Here is a 16222-nt window from a genome sequence, read left to right on the forward strand (position 1 = left end):
CACACAATCACCACATAGTCACACATACAACACACAATTACCACAGTCACAAATACAACACAAAATCCCCACATAATCACACATACAACACACAATCACCACTTACAGGGGTGTCTGGTAGTATATATATTATTTTTTTTTTTATTTGTGTATTTATTTTTTTATTATTCAAAAGGGGCAAATTGCCCTGATCAGTGCTGATTTTCCCCTTCTGGTACGCAGTCTGGTCTTACAGGAGATGCCCATTCAGCCAAGCAGATTTTTCATGCACTATTTTGCATGGAAAGTCTACAGCATTTCTACAACATCATTTTTGGGGGGGATTACAACAATAAATTCCATGAATAGATGAAAGCACTGAGTTACTGTGGCTGTTATTTAAAAATAAAGAAAAAACTGTCACCAAAGAATGCAACAATGAACAACAAAATTGATTCCTTTTTATCTGCTCCTGAACAAAGATATTGTGGAAGAAAAGATAAGAACACCATTGCAAACCCCTACATAGTTCTCACGAGACTCCAATCAAAGACGTAAAAGAGAGAAAGAAATATTCAGACTATTACCCAGTTTCCAAAGGAAAATGTCTGCGGCAAAACCTAAAATATTATTATGAAACGAACATGAAATCTTCCATCAGGTTCAATATGTAACAATTTCCTGAATCGTTATTAAAAAGAGCCTTTTTGACTTCTGGCTAAGGAAGATAGATGTCTGTTGCCAGGATATGTTTGAGGCTTGCCCCGATGCTTGGACACGCTGCAGACCATTATATTACATTTAAGACTTTAAAGTCTAAAATAGCCAAACATGAAACTTGTTAAATGCGCTGCTGCGGTGACATTCATCACATCATCTGCCCCATCAGTCATGCTCAACTAGACTAAAATATTGAACTGGATTTCTACACTTTATCATAGTTTTACAACTGTTCTAGAATTTCCCACTTCTGGCGTCTGATATTGGAATACTATGACCTGTTCATTATGTGTCTGCCAGATGTAGTAAGTGTAAGGAATGCTGATTAATCTACAACATAAAAAGGGTCAATAAAGAATTCCCGTCTTTAAGCTCTCGCGTCATATAAAGGATGAATAGAAAGATCATATTGGCTGGAATCAATAGATCTTTATATAAGTCTTGAGGGAATTGGGAAGCCAAGGAATTATTTCCAAAGGCATTCTGATAGGGAATGCTTATACTACATAATCACAAATGTTGAATTGACAAAGACCAAGTGAAATAACTGGTGGTTGTGATGACCAGACAGGACAATATATACCAAGGGTGTCCAAAGAAAACATAAACCCCCACAACAAAACTCAGAATAGGCCCTAGTCCGCACAGAGATTTCTACCATATGTACTATTTATATCATATTAAGAAAGGACCTTTAAGGTAGAGCCACACGTGCCATATTTTGCTGTGTATTTTCTGCAGATGGTTTTGCTACTCAACCTTTGGCTGTCTGGGCATGGTGGGAGTTATAGCTTTGCAGCAGCTGGAGACACCCTGGTTGGAAACACTGGTATGTATGGAGGGATGGGGGACAATGTGTAGAAGGATGAGGGACATGCTGAGAAGAGGGGCACACGGTATGTATGGTAGGCATGCTGATGGGTTGGTGTGGATTTATGTGGAACATTCTGATGGATGGGGGGGCTGGGGTGGATGTATAGGAGATGTTCTTATGGGGGGGCTGGTTATGATGGATGGGAACATGCCAAAATTTATCATGAAGCCCATGGGATTCTAGTTAGGTGTCTTATGGTACAGTATGTGACAGGGTTGTCTTCACATATGGGATAAGGATATGCTGACAAAGTGAGGAGCCAATAATATTGGGCATCAGACTATGCAAAGCCACGGTGGTCTGAACCAGATAAAGAAGAAAAACGACTACAGAGAAGACTGAGTGAGTCACTTATATCAGCGTGTATTCTCCTCACTATATCCCATTAGTGCTGAAGTCACTGATATGTTTGGGTGGCTAAGGTCGGGGGAAGGGGGTTGTTTGGGGGGAAGGGGGGCAGGTTAATGTTTTACATCGGGGACCCTAGTGGTTTCCAGCTATGCCCCTGCTTAAACTAGTCTGAAACTTCATAAAGAGATGTCACAGTAGCTGGAAACTTTCATATGATTCCTTATCACATTACAATCATGGCACCATCAAGTTTATACGTATTCCCTTCCTGTTTGCTTTTTAACCCCATGAGAAGCTTTCAGTATGCTGGCCTGTAACTATGTCAAAGGGGCATTAACTATGAGTGAAGAAGATTTTATCAGGGCAATAAGAGGGAAGGAACAAATGAGAGTCAATACATTCTGTACACCAGGGCTCAAGTACTGCAGGAACATATGGGAATGGAGTTTCTGCACTTTTTTCACAGCAGGAACACTGTTCCCATTAGCAGTCCTGCAGGACCAGCTATTGAGTGGAAGTCTTGGGTAAGTTCCCAGAGAATTTTCCCAGGACTGGACCCCTGCTCTACACCATGTTGTACAATGCACAGTACTGTACTGCAATGGGAATATTTACTAGGGTAGCAGGCATAGGATCTGCTATGGGGATCAACAATTAGGAGAGACCATATCCACTAAAACGTAAGGTTTAGTTAAAGTGGTCTTTAGAATTTTAATGTGACCTCATTTTGCTATGAAAATCCCATCCCAACAGTAGCAAAAATAACAATTTAAAACCATTCACTTTATTTGAAAAAAAGGGTTAAAATGGAGCCCCCTTAACACATCTCTGTGTATAATACCCTATCTCTGTGACATTTTCTGTACTGTGATATATGTACATAGTGACCTTACTTGTGTGTAATTCCTATGCCAGTGTTTTCCAAACAGGGAGCATCCAGTTGTTGTAAAACTACAACTTCCAGCATGCAGGGAGTTTTGCAAGAGCTGGAGACTCCCTGTTTGGGAAAAGCTGTCCTATGCCATAGTGTTTTCTCTGTACTGTGACTACACTGCATTTATCATTTCTATACTTTAATATTAAGTAGAATATTCCTGTAGTGTAAATAAAGAAAACAGGTGGCAAGTATACAGGTTCCACCAAGCCCCATGCAATTCTCAGGGAACACGTGGGGCTTTGTGAACCCATACAGCTAGAATTTGCCATTTAATTGATGCTCCTCTTTATACTTCCGGTCAGTATCTGCTCCAGCTAGCACTTTATAGGAAGCTATTTTAAATTTTTTTTTTTATATGTGTTGTCTTTATTTGCTGTTGCCTGATTGAGATAGGTTTTACATGATTTTGGTGTGCATTTTCTATAGTGCTTTTTTTTTACTTTCTTCTTCCTTTGGCATCCCTGTATCAATACAATATTGTCACATCACTGTGTGCACTACCCCAGGCTTATCACATCACTGTGCACATTGGCCCAGAATGATTGGCCCAATCACAGTTCAGCTCATTCAACCAGAGCTATTTGTGGAATGAAAGCAAAGCTGTGATTGGTTGTGTCTTTGTGTCAGTGATAAATTTGGTTACATTATCCGTGTACTATAATTTTATAGTCAGCATTAACTTTGTACTGTGACATCACTATGAGCATTATTTCTGTGCAGTACAAAGACCAAAATAAACCTTAGCTTTTCTGATCTTGCTGCTATAATCGGCAAGTGTTTTCTTATTCAAGTTCTGCTTGAAAGGCCCATGGTTCCTTGTTAAGTAAGCCCCTCCATACCGCCATATAATACACTCTACATACCGTATATACTCGAGTATAAGCCGACCCGAATATAAGCCGATATCATCCAGACCTCCCCCTTTAGTTTTCTACTCACCTCCCCTCGGTGGGAAGGAAGGGTGAGCTGGTCCGGGCTGTCTATGCTGCAGGGACCGTCCGGTGGGAAGAGTTAGTCGTTCGGGCTGTCCATTTTCACCGGGAGGCCCTCTTCTCCGCTCCGGACCCGGCCCCGGACTAGTGGCATTGCCTTGACGACGACGCACAGGGACGTCCGGATGATGACGAAGGCCGCAGTGGTCTTCAACCTGTGCACCTCCAGATGTTTCAAAACTACTACTTCCAGCATGCCCGGACAGCCGATGGCTGTTCGGGCATGCTGGGAGTTGTAGTTTTGCAACATCTGGAGGTCCGCAGGTTGAAGACTACTGAGAAGGGATTGACAGGCGGAGAGCTCACTCGAGTATAAGCCGAGGGGGGCGTTTTCAGAACTAAAAATCGTGCTGAAAAACTTGGCTTATACTCGAGATTATACGGTATATAATAAAAATAGGCCTTTCACAAGCTATTTAATTCCTATTCTGCAAAGTAGGAGATCAGTTATACAGAAATAGTCAATAACTTCCCTTCCCTAGTCGTCTACCCAGTGCAGCTGCTCCAGACACAAATGAATGCCCATATCTACTATAGTGTTTACATTCCTGTGCACCATGAATGAAGGCCTCTTCAAACATCCCTCTCCTTCCAATGCCGTTTCATGGAGGGCCATATTATATTACTTTACAGCGTGCACCTTTCAGACGTTTTCCTTTATTGCTTTGTCTATATTGATTTCCTGTTTGGAGAAGCAATTTACTTCTAAACTACTTTTAATCTACAACATGTTGGAAAGATTCCACTTTATACACGGTGCTCATGACTTTTGTTGCGTTGGTGTCCTAATATATGCTGCATGTTATTACTATAAATGTATAGTATATGGGCCTTCTTACTAATATATAATGTACGTTATAACTAAATTGATAACATATGGGCCATCCTACTAATATATGTCAGACGCCAGTTCTTGCCGCAGCAGGCGATAGGATCCGGACACCTCCGGTACCCGGCTACAAGCGGGGAAGCGTCTACACGCTATGCAGACCAGCTAACCGTGGAACTCGGGAACTCAGCTGTGATCTGCCACAGACCTCCTATGACATAAGCTGTGACAATTAGGGATAGCCTTTTCTCTCCCACAGGATTCACCGCTACAAGTCTATGCCACAATGTGAATTAGCTCTTAATGAGCATGCACTGTAGGGAGAGTTCCCTTTTTTCTTTTACAGGCTCCTGTGTCACATTAAACCATGTCATATATTTTAATAGAGGTCTGTGACTTTTAACAGATATATAAGAATATAGAATTTTGCACTATAATCCTGTATTATCGGTCTCTATTTTGCTATTATTTGTACCTCCTGATGACACCTGCAATGTACCAGTAGGTAGAAACGCGTCGTGGTTTGTGGAATTTGCTCACCCTGTGGTGTCTTATTTAACTACACCCTTGGTGATAAGTCGGACTGGGCTGGCTGGGCCCTGCAGAGCCCAGTGACTGACCATTGATAATATTTTGACCGAATATACTATACATCACGTAGATATTCACCTTGTAAGATTTTATTATTTTTGGATAATAAATAAAAGCTACGTTTTATAGCACATCCTGAGCACTGCCTTTGCTCTTACCTTCTACTGATATATGTTCTAAAGTATTACTAAATGTATAGAATATGCTGCATAGTATTACTAAATGCCTAGTATATGTGTCTTTTTATTAATATATGCCTTATAGTATTACTAAATGTATAGTATATGTGCCTTTTTATTAATATACGCTGCACAGTATTACTAAATGTATAGTGTATGGGTCTTCTTACTTTTGTTTGCTGTATAGTATTACTAAATGTATAGTATATCTGCCTTTTTATTAATATATGCTGCACAGTATTACTAAATGTATAGTATATGTGCCTTTTAATATATGCTGCACAGTATTACTAAATGTATAGTATATGTGCATTTTAATTAATATATGCTGCACAGTATAACTAAATGTATAGTATATGTGTCTTTTTATTAATATATGCTGCATAGTATTACTAAATGTATAGTATATGTGCATTTTAATTAATATATGCTGCACAGTGTTACTAAATGTATAGTAAATGTGTCTTTTTATTAATTTATGCTGCATAGTATTACTAAATGCCTAGTATATGTGTATTTTTTATTAATATATGCCTTATAGTATTACTAAATGTATAGTATATGTGCCTTTTTATTAATATACGCTGCGCAGTATTACTAAATGTATAGTGTATGGGTCTTCTTACTTTTATATGCTGTATAGTATTACTAAATGTATAGTATATGTGCCTTTTAATATATGCTGCACAGTATTACTAAATGTATAGTATATGTGCATTTTAATTAATATATGCTGCATAGTATTACTAAATGTATAGTATATGTGCATTTTAATTAACATATGCTGCATAGTATTACTAAATGTATAGTATATGTTCATTTTAATTATTATATGCTGCACAGTATTACTAAATGTATAGTATATGTGTCTTTTTATTAATATATGCTGCACAGTATTACTAAATGTATAGTATATGTGTCTTTTTATTAATATATGCTGCACAGTATTACTAAATGTATAGTATATGTGTCTTTTTATTAATACATGCTGCATAGTATTACTAAATGTAAGTATATATGTCTTTTCATTAATAAATGCTGCATAGTATGGGTCTTCTTACTAATATATGTAGTATATTATTACTAAATGTATAATATATGGGCCTTCTCAAACCTTATTTAATATAATATTGTAACAATAAAGATTTTTTTTTGCTTGTAAATTTGTCAATGCTGGGGGAGATTTATCGAAACTTGTCTAGAGGAGAAGTTGCTGAGTTGCCCATAGCAACCAATCAGATTGCTTCTTCCATTCTTCAGAGGCTACAATCTGATTGGTTGCTATTGAAAACTCCCCCGCTGCATTTGTCATGGTCAACCTGCAACTGTTTAACCACACACCAAAAGATGTGCAGTGTGCAATACATGTGAACTTTTGGGACATCTTTTAGCATAAATGTCATACAAATGATCAACATAGAATCTGTGAACTGCACACTCTGGTATAATCCCAAATCCTGTATCAAGTTACAGAATGTTGTATTATGAAGAAGTCAGGTTTTAGTTGAGTGTTCACATATAGTTAACCCAGAGGGGTCGAGAGGAATTCTCAGATAAACGAGGATAATTCTTACTCAAAACACGTCAGCATTTGACTAAATCTTGGGAGTTTGTGCAGCTCTTCTGTAACAGTGGCTTTTTCCCGTGTTGTGCTCATAGTACTTTGTACAGCTACTTGTGGCCTCACCATGGAATCTGCAGCTGAACCAGAAGGATTTTGCGCCTCAAAGGCATTTTTCTACTAGTGTTGTGCCTAGCTTATGCACAACTCGCCATGGTGATTATGATTCTTGCTGAGACCTCCCCTGGGATCACCCATTGTGCCCTTATATTTATCTTTTTAGTAATGTGTATGAGACCTCCCGACTCTCCCAAAACAGAGGAAATTGGGGGAGAGAAGGATCAATTATGTTGGACTTTGACTGCTTTACTCTTTTGTTCTCTAAAAGATAAGCCATTGACAGTAGCCTGGTAGAAGCGTACCCTCCTCTCTCCATGCAGAACACAAGAATACTCAACCAATTTGAACACTCATGTGTATAGGGGGATGGGAAGAGATCGTTGTTGCCAAAACAAACATTCGGTTGACAGCTATGGGTACTTTTTTATCCTATATTTGTAGTCATGTGAAATTGTAACTTGTAGTATAACATTTACAGTCAAAGTAATATTTTTCAGTCTATGATTCAATGACACCTTTATATCTAGGTGTTAAGGCTACTCATCTGAAATCAATAGATATACCTCGGCAATTATATTTTTCTGTGCAGGAATATAAAATTAGAAAAGTTAGATATTGATTGACCACTTTATATTTTTAGTTTTTTAACACTGCCATACACAAGCACGTTTATGTATCAGCTATAAATGATGTCCCTTAGATAAAGTAATGGAAATCCATTAAGACAGTACCTTGGAGGGCACAGCTTGGTATTACAGGCTCTGGTCATTGCAGGTGGACGCATTGAGCTGTCACACAGAGAGTTGTTCACTATTCTTTTTGTCTGGATATGGAGGCAGGCTGCAATGGCTTCTTGTCTTCCTAGATTAAAGGAATACAAAACAAAAGCAATAAATATGAAGAAAATATCATCAATTGTCCAAGAATGGAGCAATGTAAATCCCTTTTGTACCACAGTTTGGAGAAGTCAGAACTTCTTGTTCCAAGATTGACAACTGTGATCAATGCTCAAGAGCTCCTTGGATGAGTTCACCACTATCTCATGAGTAGTAAATAAAACGTATTTTCTTACAATAGAAAATAATGGTTTAATGAGAAGCAGCATTCTGTCTCTCTGTCTAGAACCCCTAATAAATATTAAACAGAAGAGTGAACAATGCAGCTAGTTTCCATTAGTAACCGAAATATGGCCAGTTTGAAATGCGCTTAATACATCTGCATTTCTCCATCAAGCTACAAATCCTGGCCAAATGGCTAGTCTAATGATCTGAAAAAAAGCATTATGGATCCCTATAATGATGTCAGCTCAGGTCATAAGACACATAGTCGGACCAGGATTTGCAGCTGTAATGAACACAGAATTCTGCCATATTTCTGCCTTTAATGTCCACTGTCATTTGGAAAAACGTTTGAGTCCTAGCGTTATGTCAAATGTTTCGACCATGTGACACATGGATGGAGGTAGGGAGAGGAGAGCGTGGCAGCACAGACTTCTCCAGGCTTATTCTGCTGTTCAGTTAAGGTCTGAACACTGAGACCCCCACCCATTTAAACTTTTGACATGTCGCTATAACATGTCAAAAGTTTTTTTTGTTTTTTTTTAAATGACAAGTACTCTTTTAACTATATGTTCAGTCTTCTTGGAAATCCTTTTTACTGCATTCTAATCTGTTAGCCACCTACCACTACCACTGGCAATTAAAGGGACACCAGTGGCTGACAATGTAGCTTTTTTTGCAGCTGGAAGGCTCTCAGCCGACCCCTTAACCCCTTAAGGATGCAGTCAATTTCCAGTTTGGTGTTTACCTCTTCACTGTCTAAGAGCATTAACTTATTATTAACCTGCACATATCACTGAGCTGCTAGTTTACCTCTTACCACTAATCGGGGTGACCAACTGTTGGATGGAATGGTTTTTCAGATCATTATACCAGCAGCGGTGGCAGTGTATCGCTCCACAGCAAAGGCAGCATTTACGCCCTCACCATGAGGCCTCCACACTTGAATCCAACCATCGTCGGATACTAAAGACCACCTGGCATAATTACTAAAGATGATACAGTTCCAGTCTGTAGCAGTCCAGGTTTATCGTTTACGACTCTACTGCAAACAAAGGTGATGATGGATTGTTGTTAATCTGCAGGACAAGTAATGGGTGCTGTGACACCAAATTTCCTAATTCTATGCACCTGGAAATGGTCTGGGCATAGACAGAGATATGTAACGAAGGTATCACCTATGTCTGGATGGTGGACAAGGAAACTGTTGGAGCTGCTTGTGCTTTTCAGCAGACCATACAATCCTCTCCAATGGTGGTCTGTCTGGGCTGTCTGGTGCCTATTCGCTATGTGTGATTGCCCTCGTGTAACCACTGCTCCAACACTTCCTAACATCATGGTCAGTATGACTTAACTAGTGGGCAATTCATTGAAAGGTCTTTTCTGCTTTCTGGCTGCTGTGTCCTGGCTAGAGGAAGTGCCATGTGCACAGAACTGTGCAGTCCCAAGTAACACCTCTGCACCTGTGTTCAGCTCCCTACTGCTGGTGTTTGTACCTGCACGCATGAAATAAAGCTTTTTTCTTCATCAAGTGGGGAGTGATAGGTTTTTCCGTTTTCTATGCAGTACTTTCTTCGGTAAAAATTACACCTAATCTTTATTCTGTAGGTCCATACGATTAAAATGATACCCTACTTATATAGATTTGATTTTGTCGTACTTCTGGAATAAATCTTAACTACATGCAGGAAAATGTATACGATTAAAATTGTCATCTTCTGACCCCTTTAACTTTTTACGGGGCGGTATGAGGGCTCATTTTTTGCACTGTGATCTGAAGTTTTTATCGGTACCATTTTTGTATTGATCGGACTTTTTGATCGCGATTTATTCATTTTTTCATGATATAAAATGTGACCAAAAATACGCTATTTTGGACTTTGGAATTCACCCTGTGGTTTAATTAATTATATTTCGTGTATGTGGCTATACCACATATGTTTATATTTATTTTTTTTTACATGGTTTTTTTTTATGGGAAAATGGGGATGGTTTGGACTTTTATTAGGGAAAGGGTTAAATCATATTTATTACCTTTTTTTGTTACACTTTTTTTTTTTTTGCAATGTTATAGGGGGCTATAACATTGCATACAATGATTGCCAGCACTGTTCACTGAAAAGCCATAGCTTTGCATTAATCAGTGTTATCGGCGGGCAATTGCTCAAGCCTGCATCTCAGGCTTGGAGCAATCAATCGCCGATCGGACGCGACGGAGGAAGGTGAGTGACCCTCCGCTCCCGTCCTAGCTGATCGGGACACCGCATTTTCACTGCGGTGGTCCCGATCAGCCCCACTGAGCAACCGGGAAGGTTTTACTTTCATTTTAGACGTGGCGTTAAACTTTGAATGCCGCGTCTAAACCGTTAATAGCACGCGGCACCGCGATTGCTGCTGCGCGCTATTAGGCCCGGGTCCCAGCTTCAGTTACATGTTGGGACTGACCCGATATGACACGCTGTCACCGTGTGACCGCGCATTATATCACAGGAGCCGGCCACGGACGTAAATATATGTCCATGGTCGTTAAGGGAGAGTGGTGCCAGAAGATTCCTTCATTGTTTCATTTTTCTGCTTCTGTCAGCCCTACAATGTGTTCCCTCTCAATGTCTGAAAACCAGGTTAAATGTCTTTCAGTTTGTCGAAGAGGCATGTCTAGCAGTCAACAATCTTTCACCAAAAGATACACAACTCAAAAGTAGCCTCTGAGAGCCTTTTTATATTGCAGCGGGAAGCACTTTTATGCCCTCTTGTGGCAAAACAGAAAACATTTCTATGTTTTTTGTCAATGAATGTAGTTCGGACACTTCTGTATTTAAAGGGGTATTCCACTGCTCAGCGTTTGGAACAAACTGTTCCGAAGGCTTGAGCTGGCGCCAGGAGCTTGTGATGTCATAGCCCCACCCCCTTATGTCACGCCCCACCCCCTCAATGCAAGTCCATGGGAGGGGCGTGACAGTGGCCATGCCCCCTCCCATAGACTTGCAATGAGGGGGCGGGGCTAGACATCATGAGGGGGCGGGGCTATGATGTCAGAAGCTCCCGCCGCCGGCTCCAGCGTTCGGAATAGTTTGTTCCAAATGCTGAGCAGCGGACTACCCCTTTAATGATACCAACTGAGCTTCTTTTTCTGCAGTTTAGATTTTTTTGGGGGGGAGAGGGGTGAGTTTTGAATTTTTTTTAAATGTGGCTTTTCATATTTGCTAAAACTTTTTTCATTACATTTATAGTTCCCCTAGTGACTCATACATGTGACAGCTTGATTGCTTAATTGCTTATATGGTACACTGCAATTGTTGCAGTGTACCGTTGTATTGCCAGTAGTAGTACCCCCTACTATCAAATAGACTCATGGCAGCCATGGAGGCCTTCAGGCCTAGCACCCCACAAGTGTGTCACATGGCAAGGGATATTCGAAGACTAGTAAAGATCAGAACCTGGCTTCTAACACTAACAACCTGACTGCTGCATTTAGTTGGCCCAATAACTGGGATTAGAGCTCACTCCATACTCCCCAGCGCATACCATACATGTACGGTGGATGTTGCCAAAGGATAAACTGGTCCTCAAGATCCATTTGGCCATCACCAAGGTCATTTTTTCACCTAGCCATTGCAAATTTCAACTCTATGTTTTCCCTGTGATATTGTCGTGTCCCAGTACAGAACGTGGCTCTGTACAGTTCCTAAAGTCCCCTCAGGTAGAGTCCCTCCAGTCCACAGGGCTCTCCTGCAGGATCCCCCTAGGTCATTATTATGATTTCTATTGTACATTAATTATGTATGTTTATTTTAAGTATTGTACAGTGAATATAAACTATGTGTAAAGGTTATTAGGATGTTTAAACTTTATAGGACCTTCCTAAGGTCATGTGATATGGTCATGTGATGTGTGACCACCTGATACCCAGAGTTCCAGAGGCACGGGTAACCACAGGCAACTAGCTACCAATGGGCTTTAGTCCAGCCCTCTGATATATAAAGGGTTGTATTCTCCATACTAGGTCCTTTTAGTTCCTGCTTCTCTTGGTTCCTGCTGTAAGAAATCTGTAAGAACTGTTATACTGCCTTCTTCAGTAAAGTTCCAGTTGCATCAAAATCTGCTTTGTACTCTCATTCCTGTGTGGGGTCGGCGGTGCCCTACACCATACAACCATATCCTGGCGTCACGAACACTACAAAGGATTATACTACCATCTGTCCCTGGGCTATTACCACCTGCCCCTACTACTACCTGCACTACAACACCCGGGTACCACAATATACTTTAAAGAAGTGTCATCAATAATCTTTGCACCCAGAATCTTTTTTGCATGGGATACTAGATGTTAACCCCTTAGGAATCTGGTTTCTTTTGATGTAATTAAGGGCAAAGCGATTTTTTTGTTTCTTTTCATCAATGCATTTAAAAAGCTATTAATTTTCTTGTTAACATAGCTTGAATTTTTCTAGCTGAGTTGTAATTTTCAATGCCCCCATTTGGGGGGATCAAATAACTTGGGGGAGGTGAAGGAAGAAAATAATGTCATTATAATGTTAGCAATTGATTATATAAGATCTTGCAGAAAACACTTTACCTCCTGAACAACTGCTGGAGCAGGCAGTGAACCCAATATACTCCCAGTCATATATCTCAGCTGAATCCTCCTCTTGTACTGGAAGCTCTACTGCTTGATCCACCGCCTCACCATGACATGATGGGAGATAACATGCTCTTTCTACAACAGGTTTCTCCTCTTCACATTCTTCTTCTGGCAATTCTAATTCAGTTTGAGTAAATGTCAGTAAAATACGGCACTTGACTTCCCTCACTTGCACACCATGACCACAAGTGACACTGCAGGGTGACCAGGCTTCTGGGATGAACCTGTAAGAATTATTGATTTATGACGTTTATTGCTTTATAACACTATTAGGGTATATTGACATGGCAGAATTTCCCCACATCTGCACCAGTTCCGAGTCCACATTCATTTAAGTGGTTTCTGGCTTGTGCAGATTTTGTGCAGAATTGGTACGGAATCCTTGTGGAAATCATGCGGAATCCGCATACTGAAATTCTGAAGTGTGAATGGGAGTGCGGAATCCCATTAAAGTCTGTTGGGCTATAATTTGATGCGGTATCCCTGCATAATTCCACATGCGGAAATTCTACCATGTAAATGTACCCCTATATTTCATGCATTTCACTTGCAATGATGAAGTAAAATCTAAATTTTCCTACTTATTTTTTATCTAAGTAGTGAAGCAACTTTTCTGTCTTGTAAGTTCATCTTTACAGTCATGTGGAGTTGTCTAAGTTTTATTGACCTATTTATGGCTCTACAACAGTTTGCTTCTATAATGTTTTGTCGATCAATAATGTAAAAATAACTAATAACACAGCAACAATGCAGTCAGATATCTTATGTCAGATACAAAAAAGAATGTTAGCAACACCATTGGCCATCATTGAAACAGTTCTTTCTGATTTGTAAGGGTTGTAAACTGAAGAAATTAAAGGGGTATTCCAGGCAAAACCTTTTTTTATATCTATCAACTGGCTCCGGAAAGTTAAACAGATTTGTAAATTACTTCTATTAAAAAAATCTTCCAATAGTTATTAGCTTCTGAAGTTTTCTGTCTAACTGCTCAATGATGATGTCACGTACTGGGAGCTGTGCATGATGGGAGAATATCCCCATAGGAACTGCACAGCTCCCGGGACGTGAGTCATCAGAGAGCAGTTAGACAGAAAACAGAAGCTAATAACTATTGAAAGGATTAAGATTTTTTTATAGAAGTAATTTACAAATCTGTTTAACTTTCCGGAGCCAGTTGATATATATAAAAAAGTTTTGGCCTGGAATACCCCTTTAAAGGGCATTTCCTACTGGTTAGAAGGGTTCATTGAAAAAAAAAAGATGGTGGCCATGGACCTTCACTAGCTGTCATGGCCAAGCACAGTTGTGGCAGCAGATTATCCTCCTAAGAATAAAATGATCAGGCAGCTGAAATCCAACATAACCAACCCTTCTCTCTCTTAACATCATCTGTTGGGGGGAGGAGGAAGAATGGGAGGCCCCCTATACACTATAGACAGCCAGCTGACTTTTGACTAAAATGTATGGGGTATTTTACAGTCTAAAGAATTACATTACAAATAAACCATTAAATAGCCTATTTATATCACTGGGTTGTCAGTGTATTGCTGGATAATAGGGATGAGCGAATTTAATCTGATGAATCCGAACTCGTTACGAATTTCAGGAAAAATGTGATTTGTAATTAATACGAATACCGCCACGATGCTATTGCGCAAATTGCTTCATTAAACTCCATTTCGTGTGGTCCAGGCTCCAGGGCATCTAAAATGGCGGATCCACATGTGAAGACATGGGGCAAGGAATCCTGGGAAGGTGGGAACAAGGGTAGGCGGGATTAACATGAATAACATGCAGCCTATCAGCAGCCAGCCACCCCTGTGATGTCACAGCCCTATATAATCAGCAGCCATATTGCGGCTAGTCACTCCAGCCTTTCACTGCAGAAAGATAGATAGGGACAGATAACAGTGTGTTGCACAGAAAATCTTTTTTCCAGCAGCGATTCACCTCCTAGTCAAGTTAGCATTCTGTTGCACAGAGAGGAACAGAGAGCAGTGTGTTTTGCACAGAAAAGCATTCTTACTGCAGCGATTCACCTCCCAGTCACTGTCTCCAGTGTTCTATTGCACAGCATTCTTTTGCATAGAACAGCAGCGATTCACCTCAAGCACAAATCCTGCCTAGAAGCACTGATAGGGAAGGGAGTGAGATTAAGAGAGAATTTTGGGTGTAGTGCACAGCGACTGTATGCTGCAGCAGTGGTGTGTACTGCTGATGTTGTGCACAAATACTTTTTTAAGTGTACTGTGGCGCATTTTTCTCCCATCATAAGTGCATACCACAAACGTACATCTAAGTGGTGTACTATTTTGTTCCTGTTAAAGTCTCAAGGGCCTAGATACTGTGTAAGGCAAGGCAAAAGTACTCACTGGCTGGTGTTGTACACAAATACTTTTGTAAGCATACTGTAGTGCATTTTTCTCCCCTCATAAGTGCATACCACATACGTACATCTAAGTGGTGTGCTATTTTGTTTCTGTTAAAGTCTCAAGGGCCTAGATACTGTGAAAGGCCAGGCAAAAGTAGTCACCGGCTGGTGTTGTACACAAATTCTTTTTTAAGCGTACTGTAGCGTATTGTACTCCTCTCATATATGCACTAAGTATGTCAGGTAGAGAAGTGCCAGTATGTGCACAGAGGAGTGGCAGATGCCTAAATTCATCAGGCAGAGGTCTCAGCAGACTAGGGGCAAGTGGCAGCAGGAGTCACAGCGAGAGGCCTGAGCTCCCAATATCACAAGTGACATCTGACACCCCCAGTCAACAGACGGTGGCTTACTTAGACACGACCCTCAGTTGGCATGGCCTGCGAGCAGTCCCTGTCCTCCCATTGCCTCTGTCCTATGATGTTCCCTACCCCACAGAACTATATTAGGCTGTGGGTTCAGCTCCACTATTTAGTGAGGACGATCTAGAGGACATTCAGCAGCTACTGCCCAGCCAACAAGTGGAGGAGACATCCGCCGCTTCCTATGCTAGGCAGGCAAGTGGTGATGAGGAGAGTGGCATGGCAGGTGGTGTTGCGAGCATTCAGGCTCCTAAAGCAGACACTGTTGAGGAACCTGAGGAGGACATTAGTGACGTGCAGACGCAACTCGAGGATGATGAAGCCAATCGAACTTGGGATTCGGGTGCAGAAGGGGCTTCATCATCATCAGGAGAAGAGGGTTGCAGGTTGTCTGTGGGGCAGCAGCTGAGCCAGCAAGGTGGTAGCATGGTTGGCAGTCAGCATGGTGGCAGAAGTGGAATGTCTGGAGCCAAACAAGCCTGGGTGCGGACTGTTGGTGGGAAAATCAGCTACTCGGCGGTGTGGCAGTTTTTCACCAAGCATCCGGAGGATGTTAACCTGGCCACATGCAAATGTGTCCGCAGAAGGTTAAGTGTGGC

At 40.8% G+C, this 16222-nt stretch overlaps 1 protein-coding gene across 4 annotated transcripts in view; it reads right to left on the reverse strand.

The window, feature by feature from the left end:
- The window catches only part of ADAMTSL3 (ADAMTS like 3), a 516054-nt gene that overhangs the window by 117562 nt on the left and 382270 nt on the right, over positions 1-16222 (reverse strand). For all 4 annotated transcript variants that reach the window (XM_056572133.1, XM_056572130.1, XM_056572132.1 and 1 more), the window contains exons 16-17: positions 12768-13057; positions 7865-7994 (exon numbers count right to left, since the gene is read on the reverse strand). In XM_056572133.1, coding sequence (XP_056428108.1) covers positions 7865-7994; positions 12768-13057 — 420 coding nt within the window. The remainder of the gene's footprint in view (positions 1-7864; positions 7995-12767; positions 13058-16222) is intronic.

This window comes from Hyla sarda, chromosome 4 (assembly GCF_029499605.1).
Source record: "Hyla sarda isolate aHylSar1 chromosome 4, aHylSar1.hap1, whole genome shotgun sequence".
Lineage (NCBI taxonomy): Eukaryota > Metazoa > Chordata > Amphibia > Anura > Hylidae > Hyla > Hyla sarda.